General features: G+C 50.6%; 3 protein-coding genes across 3 annotated transcripts; 2 read left to right on the top strand and 1 right to left on the bottom strand.

Moving 5' to 3' along the window:
- Positions 1-1323: 1323 nt before the first annotated feature.
- pex6 (AAA family ATPase peroxin 6) lies at positions 1324-5806 on the bottom strand (the record flags this gene model as incomplete). Its single annotated transcript, XM_001263639.1, has 3 exons — positions 1324-1732; positions 1796-5525; positions 5617-5806. 3 exons carry the CDS (start codon positions 5804-5806, stop codon positions 1324-1326), a joined length of 4329 nt encoding a protein of 1442 aa, XP_001263640.1.
- A 4495-nt stretch (positions 5807-10301) lies between these two features.
- Positions 10302-13036, top strand: ace1 (putative C2H2 transcription factor (Ace1); the record flags this gene model as incomplete). Its single annotated transcript, XM_001263638.1, has 4 exons — positions 10302-10854; positions 10912-11204; positions 11271-11842; positions 11917-13036. The coding sequence occupies 4 exons, from the start codon at positions 10302-10304 to the stop codon at positions 13034-13036; spliced, it is 2538 nt and encodes an 845-aa protein (XP_001263639.1).
- Positions 13037-14495: 1459 nt separating this feature from the next.
- NFIA_069120 (PX domain-containing protein) lies at positions 14496-17576 on the top strand (the record flags this gene model as incomplete). The annotated part of the gene is made up of 7 exons (XM_001263637.1): positions 14496-14607; positions 14670-14899; positions 14974-15282; positions 15341-15953; positions 16009-16105; positions 16162-17305; positions 17355-17576. The coding sequence occupies 7 exons, from the start codon at positions 14496-14498 to the stop codon at positions 17574-17576; spliced, it is 2727 nt and encodes a 908-aa protein (XP_001263638.1).
- Positions 17577-17861: the final 285 nt, after the last annotated feature.

Here is a 17861-nt window from a genome sequence, read left to right as displayed (position 1 = left end):
AGAGTCAAAAGTAACCTGAAAAGCAAAGTCAAGAGCAGAGTAGCAATACTGTCAGGTTATAAGTAAGTGTAAGTTGCGTGGTAGGCAGGATTTACCCCATCCGGGGAAACTCAATTCTGGCAGCCTTAGATAGAGTCTAGTGTACTAGGTAGACAGGTACTTGCTAGGGAAAAGCCTCAAAAGTTAAGTTGAACCTTCTCCAATCTGACCCTTTCAGTTCTCTATCTACTCGTTATGCTATTTGCCATCGTTGGAAGCTGGATTCCTAGGAGTGTACTGTGTAGATACGGAGTACGCCATCATGTCCCTCACAAGACCCACCAGCTGATCGCGGGGGAATTTATCTGTTACATAATGGATATGGGGTAATCGCAACAGCATTACAGCATTCACAGCGTCTAAGGGACTGCGACCCAGATGATAAACTGATAGGACCTGGGTCTACCCCATAAGGTACCTACTGTGTACTCCGTAGAGATGTACCTTTCCGGTCAACTAAGCAGGACAAGCCATCCGTGCATGCATTGGTAGATATGGCAGATAAGTACTATAGCAGACGATAATTCGCCCACGTCGCCGAAGACACGGCGCCGACGGCCAGTCAGATGAAAGGAGGCAAAAGAGAAGAGGACGATCTGCAGGAAGTCGTTTCTTAGCGTTTGGGTGGGTGGGAGTCTCGGAGTCTTGGACCGCTTGGTAGGGGATTTGGCTGGTTCTAGAAAGCTTATGCAGACTGAGATTGAAAAGGTACCACTTGGCGACGGAGCACTTCCGAGATAGCATTCAGCATTCAGGATTGATGATTCATATTCGAAGTAGAGATAGATAATGAGACTCGCTTGTTCGGTCTGCTTGAGACAATATATATACAGGGTGACGGAGTTCGGTGGACTAGTTGCAGATGGCTGATGTCTCACTGGGCGCAATTTGATGATTATCGACCAAATTGACAAACGGATCCCGATAAGCCTTCATTCCTGGGTAGGGACTCCGTACATACCGAGTAATAGGAGATTAGGAGGAAAGTTAAAGTGGAGAGTCTTGTGGAGGTCTCCCACGTGAGCACACGGCTTGGTTGGACCATTATTATCGAAGAATGGCACTATGACGAATCCATTCATATCATCAACGTTCATCCACATATTGATAGTGTTATACGGAGTAAACACGGTCAACTCCAATCCACAGCGGAACAATGACACATGGTATCGATACAGCATCTGATGCAAACATAATATATACATGCAACATGGAGAATATCAACCCTCCCAACTCTACGCTATGCTCATCCCTCGTCTCATTCCATTGCAACAAAGCCACCTCCTACTTCGCCGCGTCCGTAGAATTCACCAAGTGATCCGTCCGGACAATGTAGTCGTCATCCCCATTGGCAACATCGGGCGAGGAATCAGACTCTCCGTCTCCGCCTGAGACGGTCTTATTCTTCCATTTGCCTTTGCCCTTGCTGCTTGTAGATTGGCCGCTCACACTTCGCATCATGGCTGACCCGGCCTTCCCTTTACCTTTGCCACTGCCAGGAGAAGAGTGGTCTCCATTCGTAACTGGTCCGTCGATGAATCCATCAAGCTGGCCTCCCAGCCTGAGCGCTTCAAGAGCATCGCCGATGGTCTGCGGCGCCTTTGATCCTGGCCCTGTGCTCTGCGGCTCCTGCTTCTTGTCATCGGATTCGAATTGTCGCCGAATCCGCTCAAAATGTTCCAGTTCCTTGGCACTGCAGGGATATTAGCAAATGTCTTTCGATAATCTTATCAGGTATTGACTACTAGTAACGTACCTGACGCTGGGAACCATCTCGCTCTGAGCCCGGTTGAAATCTTCTTCCGTCACCATGACAGCCACGTCGTCCGGCGTCGCGAGATGGTCAAAGAAGTATGCAGTACTAACTGGCCCTCCCGGTAGCTGCTTGATTTTTTCGTCCACCGCCGTCGCCTTGCGCGTGATAGCCTTGAGCATGGCGTCGGAGCACAGAGCATACAGATCGGCACCCGTATAAGTAAGGGGAAGCCGGTCGGCGACTCGGCGGAGCGACACTTCGGGGTCGAGTGTGAACTTTCTCGTCAAAGCCTCAAGGATAGTAGCTTGTTTCTCATGCGTATCCGAAACACCAAGGTAGAGCATCTTGTCGAAACGACCAGGACGCAAAAGCGCCGTATCCAGTAGGTCGGGACGATTGGTGGCGCCGATAACAAATACACCCCCACTGTTCTCTTCACCCCCATTCATTCCATCTAGCTCGGCAAGTAACTGACTGACAATGCGGTCCATAACACCACCACTGTCACCTTGGTTTCCACGCTTCGGCGCGACCGAGTCCAGCTCATCAAAGAAAACAACGCAAGGCCGAGCATCCCGAGCGCGCTGGAACACTCGCCGCACATTCGCCTCGGATTCACCAATGTACATATTGAGCAGTTCGGGGCCCTTGACGGAGAAGAAGTTGAGGGAGAATTCGGTGGCAATGGCTTTGGCAAGCAAGGTCTTTCCAGTACCGGGAGGACCATAGAACAGAATACCACTGCGCTTCTTCATGCCCTTGGCAAAGAGCTCAGGTCTTTCAAGAGGCAGCTGAATAGTTTCAACCAGGGCATCCTTGACATTGGTCAGTCCACCCACATCCTCCCAGCTGACGTTTGGAATCTTGGGGGCCCCAATGGAGTCGGCAAAGTTCTTCCTTGCAGCTTCAACAGCGGCGTCGAAATCGGCCTTGGTGACACCTCGTGCCGCATCGCCGCCAGAGACAAGCACGTCCCTGACGCTGACCTTGGATTCTGGCACAACTTTGCTTGCCGTTTCCGCTAGTTTTTCTAGGCGGGCGGTTCTGATGGCGGAAGCCCTTTCGACGACATCCACTAAATCACCTGCAACCAAAGCGGCCGTCTTCAGAGCCACCGATCCCAAGTCGACGTCGGGTGACAGTCTGATGCTTCGTTCAGCGACAGCATTTCGGAGAATGCCCTCACGCTCCTTCTCCTCTGGCGCGGTCATCTCGAATTCGTGAGTGAACATGCTGCGGATCCCTTCTGGGATCTGCTCCACATCCGTGGTTGTGGCAATAACAACTCTCGCATCTGCAAGGATTTCTGCCATCGCCGACACTATTCTATCGGCAGTTAACACCTCAATGTGCTTGATGAGAAGCGCTGTGCAGTGCGATCCACAGTGAAACGCCCGCTCGGCTCTCGCTTTAAGGTAGGCTTCTGTTTTCACATCGCCGCCGTTGGCGCCGCCCTCAGTCAGGATGTCGTAGGCATCAATGGGAAAGGTATGAAGGCCAATGTCTGCACACGCGCGCGTTGCCACCGTAGTTTTTCCAATATGTCTTTGCTGCGACCTCAAAAGAATCACAACAGGTTTCATTCCCAGCTGAATAGCGCGAGGACTCGTTGCCACTGCCATGAGCTCGCGAATCCGTTTCTGCAATGGCGGTACGAACAGCTGCGGTGGCTCAGTGACCAGACCATGGGGACCCGGCCCATTGCTAATGGACTTTGGTACGGATTTCACCCCAAGCCAGTACTCCCAACCGTTCTCCAAGATGCCCGGAACCCGGCTAACATCGCTTCCAGCCTGCACCATCCTAGTGGTCGCAGAGTCAATAACGGCTACCCCTCCCCATTGATCGTCTTCATCCTGATCCTCAGACTTGCCGGGAACCACATGAGCGACGCGGAACCATGCCACGCCACCCTTCTTCACACCCTGCGCAGAGTCATTGGTTTGATTGAAACGTATTGTCAAATCTTCGTCTGGAGTGCTTGCATCCGTGGTGGCGGCACCAGAGAAAACAGCTCTGCCAAGTCCCTCATCAACGCTGATGCCAACAAGATCACCGCTTTTCAAGATCCGCCTCTTCGACTCGAAATACTGCTTGAGTCCTGCGAACAGGGCCGGCTGAAGGACACGATCCATAGAGAGCGGCGTGGAAACTTTCAAAAGATTCACTTCCTTGGCCAAAGGTGGCTGCCTGGCCGAGCTGGCCTTGACTTGATGCAGAACAGCGGACTTTGAAGGGCCGGTACCAGTGGCAAATGCCATCGGCGAGATGCGCACATATTTCGTGTTCTCAAGATTGTTCAACAGCAATGGAGAAGTATAGACCGACGGAGTGAGCCGCTGCGGAGGGCGTTGAGAGATGCTAGGGCGCCTGTCAGAGGATTGGTTGATCGAATACCTAGGCTTGGCAGACTGAAGGCCTGGCAAGCCGTAGATTTTTACTGGCCGCCAATTACCATGCTCTTCGTCGTGCTCATTGAAGCTTCCGAGCTGGATCGACGAAAATATATTCGCCTGGGGTTCCTCTGTGGCCTCGATTCTCACCCAGTCCCCGGAAAAACAGCCGATCTTCGCAAGAGTGCTGATGTCCACATAGATGAATGACTCCGGGTCATCGTCTTCCCGAGGCCTGGGGTGTAGGAGCTCGATTGGAATTCCGCGAAGTAAACCTTCCGCCTTGAAGACTTTCCCGGGTCCTCTCCCCGGGCGCAGAGTCGCCGAGGTGAAGTTAGATGCCACGGACCCAGGGGTGTGAATGCCGTCAAGTCTCCGACCACCAGCACGGGGTGTAGCGGAAGTGATTGAAGACAAAACGCCGGAAGGTGGTTGCGGAAGTTCCGGGGCTGTCAGCGAGATCATATCCTCCAACGAGTCATCTGAGGTGTCACTCGCATTGCCTACCGAACCCTCGGTTTCCGAATCATCTGGCGGGGTTGTGCTCTCCATTTCGGTCCCGCTCTCACTCGGCTTGTCTTCGGCAGCCGAGTAAAATTGCTCGTTTGAAGTATCGTCCGCCTCATCTTCCGCAACCTGCTTGAGCAGCCCCGGCCTTGACCGTAGACTCCTTTGCGCCCTGTGGCCCTGTGGGCGCGCTTGAATGAGAACAATCTTGGTCGTAGATGCAAGCAAGCCTTGAGAAACGGGCTCGCAGAACGAAATGTGAGCAGGAGGGGCCGGAGCGTAGGTGATTGGATGCGGTGGGAGCGGGAGCGGTAGTACGTCACCGGTGTGCACCACCTTCTGCGTCGCTAGAGCTTCTCTGACGGCAGCCGTAAGTCTTTCCTCCACCTCAGCTGCCGCTTTCTTCGTGAATCTCTTCGGCTCGAAGCCCTTTCCCGCCTTTGCCCACAGCCCGTTCGGTCCGTGCATATTCGTGGTAAACCCGCCACCGAACCTGCTCTGCACATCATCATGGTTCCGAAGCAAGTCCCGCTCTACCGTTACATAAACAGTATCCAAGTGCAAAGGAATGACGTCCAGCGCTCGGATCTCCACAATACGCTGCGCTTGCAGAGAGTGGCGCGTAGGATCCAGTTTGGTCAGAGTCTGTATGAACGGCTGGAGGGAGTCTGCAGAATCCGGAAAAAGGACCGTCGAGTGCGGGAGCGGCGAGGGACGGGAACGATCTAGAGACTCCAACCGGACAGGAACAATCGTCCACGCCAGATCATCTACCGCGTTAGAACCCGGAGTATAGGGCGATATGGCAAGGTAGCGAATGCCATCATCATCTGTAATACAATCGGCGACTTAGCATGCAAACATACGACGCTAGCCGTAGCTTTTGCCACGGGCTTTGTAAAGCCGTTTCGGCTCACTCACCTGTTACAGAGGGCGGCTGAAAGAGGTCGTTCGCCAGGTCATCAGACACAATCCCGACGCTCCCACGCAGCTGGCTATCCAGAGCTAGCCGCGCAGATATAGGGGCCCTATTGCGTAATCGCCGTTTGGCAATATTTCGTCTCCGTCGTCTCGGTTGTACAGAAGCACGGTCATGGTGTGGAAAGTCCATGGTGAATCACAACGCGGTGTCGTGTCCGGGGTAATCGCCGAGGGGCGCGGACGATGATGGGTCTGGTGTGAAAGATTGTGGGAGGGTGTATTTATCAAGTCAACAAGCCATGTTAATCGTCCGGTAGTGACAGAACACGAAAGACCAAGCAACAGACAATGACCGCAGATATTGTAGAGGATAATTCCTAGCTCAAGTGCGGGCAGAAGAACAGTGGATGGAGAAAGTCCGGGGGAGCGAATGACTGTTCGGCACCGCCCGAGCGTTCTGCCACTTCCCGAGCCGAGGTCCAGCTGCGCTGCTTCACAAGATGCGGTGATTAAGTGGATTGTCATATAGGACTGGATGCTGCATTAAAAAGAACCGCAGGTCAACTTTCACTCTCTCAAGAGCATATTTGGTGTTTGAAGATATAGAATCCAAGATGTGACAGCATGCAGTCCTTTCATACGAAGTCTATATCGAACCCATACGTAATGCTCCTAGTATTTGCCTTGTCCGCTCCTGAGTCTCCAAGGTTCAAGATCACCATTGCGACAAGCAGTAAACAGCGACTTCGGTTGGAAATAAACGGGAACCAACGGAACTGTTGATTGAACATTCTTCATACTTGCAGCTAATTCCAAGTTGAAGGAGGTAATCGTGGACCTTATAGTAGGTTTGCATCGCACACTCTCTACATATGTACTGTACAGACTACCATCTTGAAACCTCCCGCCGGGGGGCGTCAGGAACCTCTCATATTTGACTCATCAAAAATATTATCCCATTCCATATCCCGGCCGGAAGTATAAGAGAAAGCCGAGGCTGTGATAGGCGTATCTGAGCTCAGCGCAAACAACACTGGTTGGGTACATGTATCAGCAAGAAACACTTCTTGCAAGCGGATTCCAACAAAAGTAAAATCTATGGTCCTGCCTCACTCGTGACCTAGGTACATTTGTTTTCCAGAGTCATGCTTGAGGGATTCCATGACTGGTTGCGTTGCGTCGAGTCCGTTGGCTTAAGCTAGATAGCCCTCGACCTGTTTACTCTTCTGACATCCCTCGCCAGACCATAACGCTGGGAATCGAACAATCAAGCGTTGAAAACAGGATTGTGTCGGGGCATTGCAACTTGTATGTGGCCTCAAGGATACTAAGAAAAATGCCTGGTGACAATGATGGAATAGTAGCGACACTGGCACGGCAGAAAAGTCCTTGCTGTTGCGTATCTAGAGTACTGCGAAGACACCTACATAGTACTAACGAAGGACTGCTGATGAGCGGATGACCGCATGTATCCGGTTGAAGACCGGCACCCCTTAGACGATTTGCTTTGCGATTGCAGCTCCATTGTGATTCCTGCATACTGCAAGACAGGTTCCTAATGGTGTACCAAGTTTCGTAGGAAATGAAGATCACTGCAAGAGCCCAAGTAATGTAAAATGGATTCAGCCTGAAGATGTTTGAATGAAATATGCCAAAGGAGCATGACCGGTGTTAGAGCATGTCCACCTAGCTTTTGGTCTTCATGGATGATAGGCAGGGGACTTTCGAGATTCAGAGAGCTTGGAGAAGATGAGGAATAGGACCTCAGGTTTGCTAGGGATAGTCCCAATACTGGTGGGGCTCTTTACAGCAACCATAAGTGATGCGCTCTGCTTGGTCCCTTGTACTACACGCCCTTGTAGATAACCGATGGCTAGGTAGTCTACGGAGGCGGGCGTTGTAAAAAGCCATTGCCAGCCTGTAACATCCCGGTTTGATTCGTTTGGCGCAAATTGAGTCCTACCCAGCGGCAAGAAATCGATCAATGGGGAACGGCAATGGCAGGGAAACGTTCAATCAAGATGATAACCCAAGCATTTATATATGCTGACAAGCGGCAGTGTTTCTAGAGCGCGGATGGCTGTAGCAGATCGCGTCCATACAAAGCTCTAAATATCCATCCTCAATGGGAGCTGCGAGCACACACAGAGTAAATGAACAATTAAGCGTATGACAGCTCGGGATAGTCAAAGTCCACAACTTCGTGATACAAGTAACATACTCCATACCTTGTTATGTTGGGGTTTGTTCCTTAGCTTCGCCAAGCGTGGCGGAGTCAATCAAGCCACTGTGATAATGGCCGCCCAAGGCATGGGAATAATAATAGCCAAACACTTGAGCTTCCCGTTCAACTGCCTGAGTAAGGAGATTCCAGCTGAGCTCGAAAGGAGTGTGTCGGATACTGTGTGAATGTAAACCAGAGGAACGGTAACCTGAAGCCCCAACTTTGAGCCGATCAGCAGGTATCAGACGATGCCAGTTGTTCACTTCAAGTCTCAGACTAGGGAAACGAAGTGCCCCTACACAAACCGTCACCGACATCTGGTGATAATCTGGGGATTTTGATTGGATCAAGGCCCAATTTGAGCGGTCGAGCTGGAACGACACTGCTCCCTTCCATAGGTCAGAGGCTTTCTTCGAGAGTGGCCAGACCCTGTGAAAGAGGGATGAGGCTCAAAGACCACACATAGCCACATACTTGACATGGGTGGGTGCAGCCAAGTACGTAACCACTTGAAACTGAGCTGCCTAAGGTAGGTACGCACTGTTGGATAACCTAGTCGCTGCGTAAGTTCTGGCTACGAGGCCGTCACTTACTGGACGGGAGAGTGTGTTCAGATGCTAAAGATGATTATTAAGAGAAGATTGAATCGTTATCCATGGAAAAGGAGAAATGTCGAATCACATATCTCCATGCGAGCGACTCCAGGATCCCTGTCATGTTTGAGCTAGGATAAGAAACCAGTTGTCCAAAAGACAAAAGTCATTCTGAGACATGGTAACGACTGTAACGACCGTGACAACCATAACCGCCCGTTTATTGATCAACGTCCGATCATGAAAGGGGAATATTTTCGACCTCGCTTTAAGGACAGTTATGAGAAACAATTCCTAAGTATGAGTTTCTCTTTCTCAAGAATTCCTTTACCTACTGCGAACATACTAAATTCTTCATATGTTCTGTTCTCACGTCGTTTTGGCTGCTTTCGAAGCGCTACGGAAGACTAAAGATACCTAGATACTCGTATTGCGCTCGTAAGCACCATCATTAGAAAATAACAAAGTACGAGCTGTGGTTGCCCCTTTGTCTTCCAATTGATTGACGCTCACTCGGGGTCCTAAAGTGTCCGACTCCGTTGGTCCTCATTCTCGGATTGTTGAACTGCCCGACCCATTCAGATTTCAGAGTTCCCAACTTTCATCATTCCTGCATGCTCCAAAACTAGTTAGCCGACAATCTATACCTGAATCAAACGACTCTAAAAAGTAGAATGAACCCTCTTAAGAGGGCCAGAGAGGATAAAATGGAGCCAAACGGCAATTGTATTAGACTGATGTCGTAATTCTCTGGTATGGCATCCCTGATATCTTTGTTATCCCAGCCGGAATTTGCCCTTTCGACCCGTAATAGATTAGTAAATACAGGCCAGGATCACAGCCCCAGAGACGTACTCCGTATGATACACTAGGTACCTCGGCCGACCGCGCCGATTGCTGATCGGGCAAAGCGCCACGACAGTGGGGCCCACTCAACGAGGCTATGAATAACAATCCAACCAGTGCTCTGATTTTCTTCTCAATCTTTCCCTTTCTGGGATTAGGGGGCTCGTCTATCAGGCAGACATCGAAACCACCTCAGCTTGCGGACCAGCAGATCCGCGCCGGACGAACAGCCTCCATCAATGTCGATGTCAGCCTGTCGTCCCAGACATAGAGACTATCATCCTCCCTCGAATCCGTCATAACGATCATTATTCTTATCATCACATTTTCATCGCCTTACCTGTACGCTCAACTTTGCCCTTCCTCCAATTCTCGATAGTCGTTTTTGAAGTGGTTCTTAACGTCCAAATAGAGAGAATACGGGCATTGAAGGTCGCCATTTACCTCGATATAGACTTTGTCCATCTCTCAAAGGACTTTCGAGCGAGATTATCTTCATACTTTGTTATCTACAGCAGTGGTTCTACTTTGCATTCACATATCCGCTCCAACGCCTGCCGCCTACTTCTTGGTCACTCGGAGTCGTAGTCCTATTTAACGTTGGTAGTGTCCTTGCATTTCACCCAACTCTTCAAGCGCGGACAACGGTCATCATAGAGAGTGTCGCACTGCCTTCAAGGGATCATCTGCCGACTCGGTCGTCCACTCCATCAACAGCCAACTGTCATCACGGTAAGTGTTTGCACCTTCGGTTTAGATTTTATCCTTTCATCTGGTGCTTCACCCTCGTTGCTTTTCTGGGATTAAATAGCTAATTCTCGATGGAGACTGAGCCATTGACTCGCATGTACGTCATTTGAATCATCAGGGTAGTCATCCTCCTGAATACGTATATTACATCGCACCAGGTGAGTCACAGACAGGGTGGTCCAGCCGGCACCCTAGCATTTGGGCCAATCTGTTCTCTTCCGCTGACTTGCTAAGTCTGCCCTGCACTGTGACTCGTGCTTGCCTTTTCAGCCATGTCGACCTCCCAGGCTGAGCATACCCGGGTTCACCCGCGTCGGCGTCCCTTAAAGACAGCACCTCCCTCCCTTTCTGCTTCGACATCGCTGGAAAGCTATGTCGCGGACTCGTCATCGTCGTCACCAAGTTTGAGTTTGAAGAAAGGGGAAACGTTCCATTCACCTTCCCCACCACCCTCAGACGATCTTGACCCGGTGCTAAGCTTTAGGTCTCTGCCCCAGCGCTCACCTACATGTCCCAGGAGCCTAGAGGCCATCGCCGCCCGAGAGCAGCGCATGGTCGACTATTTAAGCAACCTTAACCTCAACTCCTTGGAACCGTCTTCTCCTCTTTCTGATAAAGACAACGGAGACGATCTTCCTGTTCCTCGAGCCATCCTTCAAGCCCACATCGATTCTCAGTCAATGGCGGACCGAGTCAGCAAACCTGCTCAATCCTCTCAGCTACACACACCTTCCAAGGTCCGCAAGACCCATTGCCATGCCTCGGACAGTGGACTGGGCACTTCCCTCAGCAGTGAGAACATGTCGGCCTCAGACAAGAGTAAAGGTATTTTCTTTTATAAGCCTGCAGCCGCATTTCCTTTCACTAACATGCTTGTTATAGTGAAAGCTGGACAGTTATCATTCGAATCTCAGTCGTCTGCCAAAGCTGCTACACGAATGACTCAATCGGCCATCACCAGCTCTATCTCGACGTTTGATGCTAAGGTATCTCAGAAGCGTCAACTGGGATTGCCTGCATGCAAGCAGATTGAACGCCTTGTCATCAAGCCTATCCTCAAGGAAGAGAGATTGAAGCCGTTCCATCCCCTCGTTCAAAGCATCCCTCAACGAATTGTAGATAGAGAAATCGGCTGTCTCCGTGACCTCGAAAAGACACTCTTGTGGCTGGCACCGGTAAGTGATTTTCAAAAAAGGAATGGCGTTAGGTGCATTGCTCATTTATTTTCTCGTTTCTTGAAGAACTACGCGGCTTCCAGAGCTTCGTACCTCCGTTTCTGCGAATTTACGATTCAGTGTCTTCATACGTCGGTCTATCATCTCAACGAACGCGATCAACGGCTGCCAGCAGACAGGCCTTACACTAACGGCTACTTCCTTGATCTCGTCGCACAGATTCGCCGATATGCAGCTATGATTAATGAGTCCCGAAGCAGCATGCCTTCTAATAGAGAACCAGCACAGGACGGTGCAAAGGCTAGTGCTCCAAAGTATGTTCTCTTCCCGCCCTCTCGGTGGTTTGCAAGGTTTAACATTGTCCGCAGTGAACATGTTACCCTGGAGGGTGGATTATCCAAGAACGGACGACCTGCTGAACTGGTGGTTCACAAGGATGGCGAGATGATCTCGCTGCGTACGGGCAAGCCCTACGAGGAGGATGCCGTTCCTGCGATGAAGCGTTCTCTCAGCCTTCGCTCCGTCGATGAGGGCGTCGAGCGATCCATGGCTCGTCGCAAGAAGAATGCACCTCCCATGGACATTAACCAGAAGTGCAAAGACTGTGACAAGGTTTTCAAAAGACCTTGTGATCTTACGTAAGTGATGTTACTGAATTCGCTTTGCTCCCCTGGCTACAATTCATTCAAAGCACCTTGCTGACCGATTCCAGGAAACACGAGAAGACGCACTCTCGTCCCTGGAAGTGCACCGAACCTTCCTGCAAATATCACGAAATTGGATGGCCAACGGAGAAAGAGCGAGACCGCCACATCAACGACAAGCACTCCAGAGCCCCCGCTTTGTACAAGTGCAAATTCGCGCCATGTACCTACTCATCAAAGAGAGAAAGTAACTGCAAGCAGCACATGGAGAAGGCTCACGGCTGGGATTACGTTCGCTCAAAGCATAATGGCAGGAGCAGCAAGAAGGCGTCCAACGGAGCTACGCCCCAGACTCCCAGCATTGCTACTCCTAGCTCGAAGGCTCAGGACATTGCAACACCCCTTACCGGTTCCGAACCCTCGCCGTTCGAACCCGTCACTGCTTACCCTCCGAACCCACCGTTTTCATTCGCGGATCCCCCTACCCAAACAGGTAGCGGCGACTTCCCTCTTTTCACTACGAATAGCCCATTTGAGGATTTAGCCGCTGGTGTAAATGATTTCAGCCCGCTGCCAACCACGTCGTTGGACTTCCAAGCGTTCCAGTCCCAGCTCGAGGGGGCTGACCCTAATGGCCTCATTCCTCTGGCTTTCGATCGTCAATCATTTGACTCCGCGTCTCCAGTGCCGGACTTGATCAATGGAACTTTGGGATTCGATACGTCGCCAGTTGCATCCACCGACAGCAGCAGCCTGAACTTCGACCTGGCATGGAGCCAGCTTGACGCTCAAAATGTCGAGGAAGAGTTTACGACTCTGACCATGCAGATGCTTACGCCAGAGCACTCGGTGCCGATGAGTGCCTTGAACTCCTTTTCTCGAGACCCCTCCATCTCGAACCCCTCTCCGCTCCCGGTCCAGAAAGTAGAGAATCCGCTCTACACGCCCGACTCTTGCCATGTCGATGAAGGCGTCTCGGATCTTTTCGATCCCAGCTACCAGCATAAGGCAGATTTTATGCTTTTCGACCAGAATGCCAACTTTGGGGCGGGTTCTGTCGATATGTCGAGTACTTGTCATCTCTCAGCGCTCCACAACGCGAATCAGATGTTCCCCTCTCTCAATACCCAGGATCTCAACTATATGACCCAGGGGTGGCCCCAGGATATGGAGATGGAACATTTCTAATTTCGCTGGTCATACTCGATCTTCTTGCCTTTATTATTTAATTTGCTACTTCTGGAGTCTGGGACCATCGGAAGGGCCGTGTATTTGTTTCTTTCCTTTTGAAAGCGAGTTATGGTTATCACTGGGATCGCCACTACTGACAACCTTGTCTTTCATCTACGAGCGCGGCATGTTCTGTTACCGGCTTGACCTTTCTTGCCAGTCACTCTCTATGGTCATTCCTGGCCCGAGTTGACGTCGATCTGTAACTTGGACTGTGTAATCACCGCATGCATGACCATTTATTCCACCAAGCAATACTCTGTGCTGAATGATTTGTCAAGGATCACGTCTTATATAGAAGCGCAAATGATTCCTCCAAAATGTCAGTACGTACTTATGAAGAGCACTTTTGTCTGTGGTCATCACACGGTACCCTTAAGCAACCTGCCTGAAGATGTAACTAAGTCTTGTTGGCGTTGTGTCAGCGATTCGACCATCGGACCCTTGGTAGACGCCACACACGCGAAATGACTCCACGGTAGCATCCTTGACCTCATCCGTACTATGGTGCATCTATCTTTATTCATTTCATCACAGGCCCATGTTGATAGTCTACCAGCTTTTGGGTCATGTGTCCGTCAATCACAGATAGATGCGAGCATGAAATTTCTGCATGTGGCTGTGTTTCTTGACTACCGAGCTGGTCAATGTGTCCAAAAAGCAACACGCACCGTCCAGTCTAGTTGTCATTCTCCTACAAAGTAGTAACGTTGTCCCCTATTTTTGTTCCGCTTAGCTGAATGTCATGTTTTTACCTTTTACGGTAGCTGTATGGATACCACTCTACTGGCTCTCGACGTCGATCCCGCTCTAGGCATCGACGATCCATTACCATCGAAATTAGTACCTCATTACAAGAGCGGGGACTACAAGGCTGAGGCCCCTCAACTAGAGTGTTGGACGCGTCAGTGGCAGCAGGAAAATGAGGAATTTCACTCAGCCTAATAAGAAAAGAAAAGAAAAGAGAGTTTGAAGTGCCCCTCGTTAGTACCTAGGTATGTAACAATGTGATTCTTACCAGTACAAATTGGACCTGGACCGACTGAGACGACACCTGCGGCATAGACTCTCTAGGAAGTACCTCTTTTCCTTATCAGGCTCTTTAACTAATAGGTCGTACTGAATAATTCCCACACTCATACAGTTTCTTGGGTTTCTGTTCAGTTTATTATTTTCCTTCTACCTTTTCTTGCATTCGGTCACCCGACAAGGACTTTATCCTGGAAGCTTGGCACTGAAGCGGAGACGTCATCTTCCTTACCGCAAACAACGTCCTGTCCTGTCCTACATTAGGCAGACGGATTCTAGCCATTACTTGCGCCGAAGTGAAGCACCATACTCTTCCTTGCGAGGTGAATGGTCTCTCAACGTATCGATTGAACGAACGGATCGAAGTGATAGATCCCCCTGGCTTGACATGCTTGACGCAACCCCCGCCTCCCATGATGCCGACCGTCTGCAGTCAGCCGGTCGGCCGCTGTCAACTTATGTACCACCTGGGCAAATTCTGACGGGAAAGCAAGAGCACTGTGAGAATTGTCTCCGTTTGGTGAGATTATGACCGAAGAGGACTTATCGCTAACCGGTGCAGATCTGAAGCGCGAGCTGATCGGCCGTCAAGTGCGCAACGAAATCACCGAGCTGAACTCCCCCACTGCCCTCCACCGCTTCGGCGCTCCATTCAAATCTGAATTCGGGGAAGTTGCCCCCGTTGATTCTGAACTGCCGATTCTGCGATACATCTTTGTGCATCATGTGCGCAAGTTCCCTTTCCTCGATCAGGCGCGTGAGAAGGAGTTTTGGCAGGATAAGTTGCAGGTGGTATGTGATTGCTCCAATTTGGGTTGTCTGTGGTAGCCGGAGACTCAGTGCGACTAACTTCTTTCCTCATACAGTTCCTCGAGTCGTTTGCTAACAAGCATGTATCGTCCTCGGAAGACCGGTTGGAGGAGACCAAGCGCAGGAAGCTGGCGCGGAAAGCTGAAAAGCTCGTCGAGCTGATGATGGTATCGGGAATCCCCACAGCGTCGGGGTATGAAGAGCGGATATCATTCTCGGAGATGGAGGTCGTCGATCGCGGGGCGAACGAAAAGGGCCTTCTCGTGAATATGCCGGAGGGACATGCGATACACGGCTGGGATGTCAATGTTGCAGCGGTACGAGTTACCTCGGTCAAACGGACAGTGCGATACCATAAACATGCGGTCAGTGATAGGGATAAGTACGGACTGACGACGATCACGTTAGCTGACATTCCACTAGGAGTTCATCCTCCGCGTGCGGCGGGAAGGCAAGCCTGACATCTTTGTGGCCAGGCGATATGGCGAATTCGCAAAACTTCATAAGAGACTGCGTACAGAGTTCCCGGGTAGAACATTAGCTCCTCTCCCGAGAAAAAATAAGTCATCAACAAGTGCTAGCTTTTTCGGCTCGGCTGACGATGAGGCGTCCTCTATTTCCTCCGTGTCAACTCAAGATACTAGCGAGGGGTATATTGGTCGAACGCTGGCTCCGGGACCTCATCACAGTCGTTCATTGTCACGCTCCTCCATGAAATCATCAAAGTCTGGGAGACTTTCAAGTGAGAGCCCGAGAGAGAGGGTGCTTTACCGGGAGGAGCAGCGCGTCTCTCTCCGAGCATTTCTACGCACTTTGCTGCAGAACAAGCGAGTTTCCGAGTCAAAGGCGATGGAGGAGTTTCTCACAGCAAATCCCGTCACCTTGAATGAAGAGGAATTAACCGATGTAGAAAGAAGAAAAGCAGCGGACGCCATCAGGATTGAGGAGCAGAAGCGATTCTACGAAATTGCACGGCAGCGTGCGGCGGAGCTGGATGTATACATGGAGCAATTCCGCCGGGATATTGTGGAGAGCAGTAAGGAACGAGTCACAATGACCCAGAGCCGGCTTTACTGACATTACGAACTCAGATGGTCTAACGAAATTATTCTCCGAGATTCGTGAAAAGAACACGATAGCGGACCTTAGCCCTCAGTACCAGAAATTCGCTGAATGGCTTCGAATTGAGTGCGTTGATTACCTGGATCTCCAGAGAATTGTCCGTCTCGACTGACTATTACTAGGGTTGCGGCAACTCTCTATCACGTATTCCTGGCTGAGGACAACTCTCCCGAGATGTTTGCGCAGTTCAAGAGGATACATTCTCTTGTCCCGTATACTCTGCTAAAGAATGTCATCCGTATCGCCAACCCTGCGGCTGTGATGAGTGGTGTCCTAGATCTTTTCCTCGCCCAGCCATTTGGGTCGCGGTCTCTGCTACAGCGCATCTTTTCCATGGCTCTAAATGACGGCATTAAACAATTCCAAAAGTCCATTGACTCGCTGGCAGCCAAGGTTGACGATCCCGTTCTGACTGGAAAGCTAAAAGATTTCGCGCATGCAGATGAGACTATCAAGAATGAAATTCGGACAGAGGCTGCGACTGAAGATGTGGATTTGATCGTTGCCATTCTTCGATCGGACCTCATATCACCTGAGCTCACTCCGGAACAGGTTGGAAAGGTGTTCAATGCCTATGTGGCCTGGAACCATGCGGTGGACAACGTGGATCTTGAGATGCAAGAAGGAGCTCAGTGGTTCGCAAACATGAAGCAATTGCTGAAGCTCTACACCCGACAACGCGACAAGGCAATGATTCTTAGCATCATCGAGGAGCCTGTCACCCTTCAGTTGTTCCGCGATCTCTTCACAATTTTCTACGAGCCCCTAGTGCGCGTCTACAAATCTGCGAATGTGTACAGTAGTATTACCGACTTTGCGCAATTTGCCGACGACGCCATCGCTGTGATTGAAAAATGTCACAGGCAGGATGTTTCGGCGGACCCTAACCAAACCGTCCAGGCCTTCATCGATCTATGTGAAAGACACCAAGACAACTTCTACAAGTTCATTCACGAAGTGCACCTTCACGATAATGGCTTGTTTACATCCCTCATGGGTTGGATTGAAGATATCCTTGAATTCCTGCGCCACGGACCTCAAGGGGGTAAGCTTGACATGAATGCTCTGTTCCATGGAGCCAAGGATCTCGGGCAGATCGATGAGGCCAAGGCCATTGAGGAAATTAATGCTTTGATCAAGTGGCACGAGGATCGCAAACGGTGGCACTTGAATAAGACGCGACAGAAGATGGCGGCTGAAGGCACTGGTAACGAGTCTTTCCCCGGAAACGGGACGTTCCGCGGCAGTGATTTTGGCTTGGATGAGGTATGTTAATTTCGAAGGGCTTGTGTCTCCATGTCTAATCCACTCTCAGGCCGACCTTCAAGATCTCGCCATTTCCGACGCGGAATCCGAACAGTCCGAGGAAATGGAAGAGGACGACCTCGATCCGATCACCGCTGAGAGGAGACGCCGTGTCAAGAAACAGGATCAGCTTCGCCGCACCGCAGGAGAACCAGTCAAGCCGGAAGTCCAGGAGATTCTCAAGCTCTCGGAGCCTTTTAATGCTATGTTAAGGCAGGTCCTTGCTGAATAAGTCCGACTCATCGCGATGATACCCCTGCAATTAGTCACTTTTGAGTACGCCTGCCTGTCTGCTTGCTTTCACTTTGCATATTTTAGATCAGAGCATAGACATCTTGGATAGCCTTTTAGATCCCAAATTCAGATGCGATGAAAGGCAGTATCGTAGAACATATGTTGCTTTCTTCAGCGGTGTGCTCTCCTGCTTCCCTTTTCCGGAGAGACCACGACCTAACTCACCTGCTACTGGTATACGTTTGCTTGTAATCTTCCATCTCATGATAAGAAAAAATATCTA

The sequence above is a fragment of the Aspergillus fischeri genome, genomic scaffold, assembly GCF_000149645.3.
Source record: "Aspergillus fischeri NRRL 181 1099437636252 genomic scaffold, whole genome shotgun sequence".
NCBI classification, from domain to species: Eukaryota; Fungi; Ascomycota; class Eurotiomycetes; order Eurotiales; family Aspergillaceae; genus Aspergillus; species Aspergillus fischeri.
The sequence above is the reverse complement of the archived record's forward strand: the minus strand, read 5'-3'. Positions and strand labels throughout refer to the sequence as shown.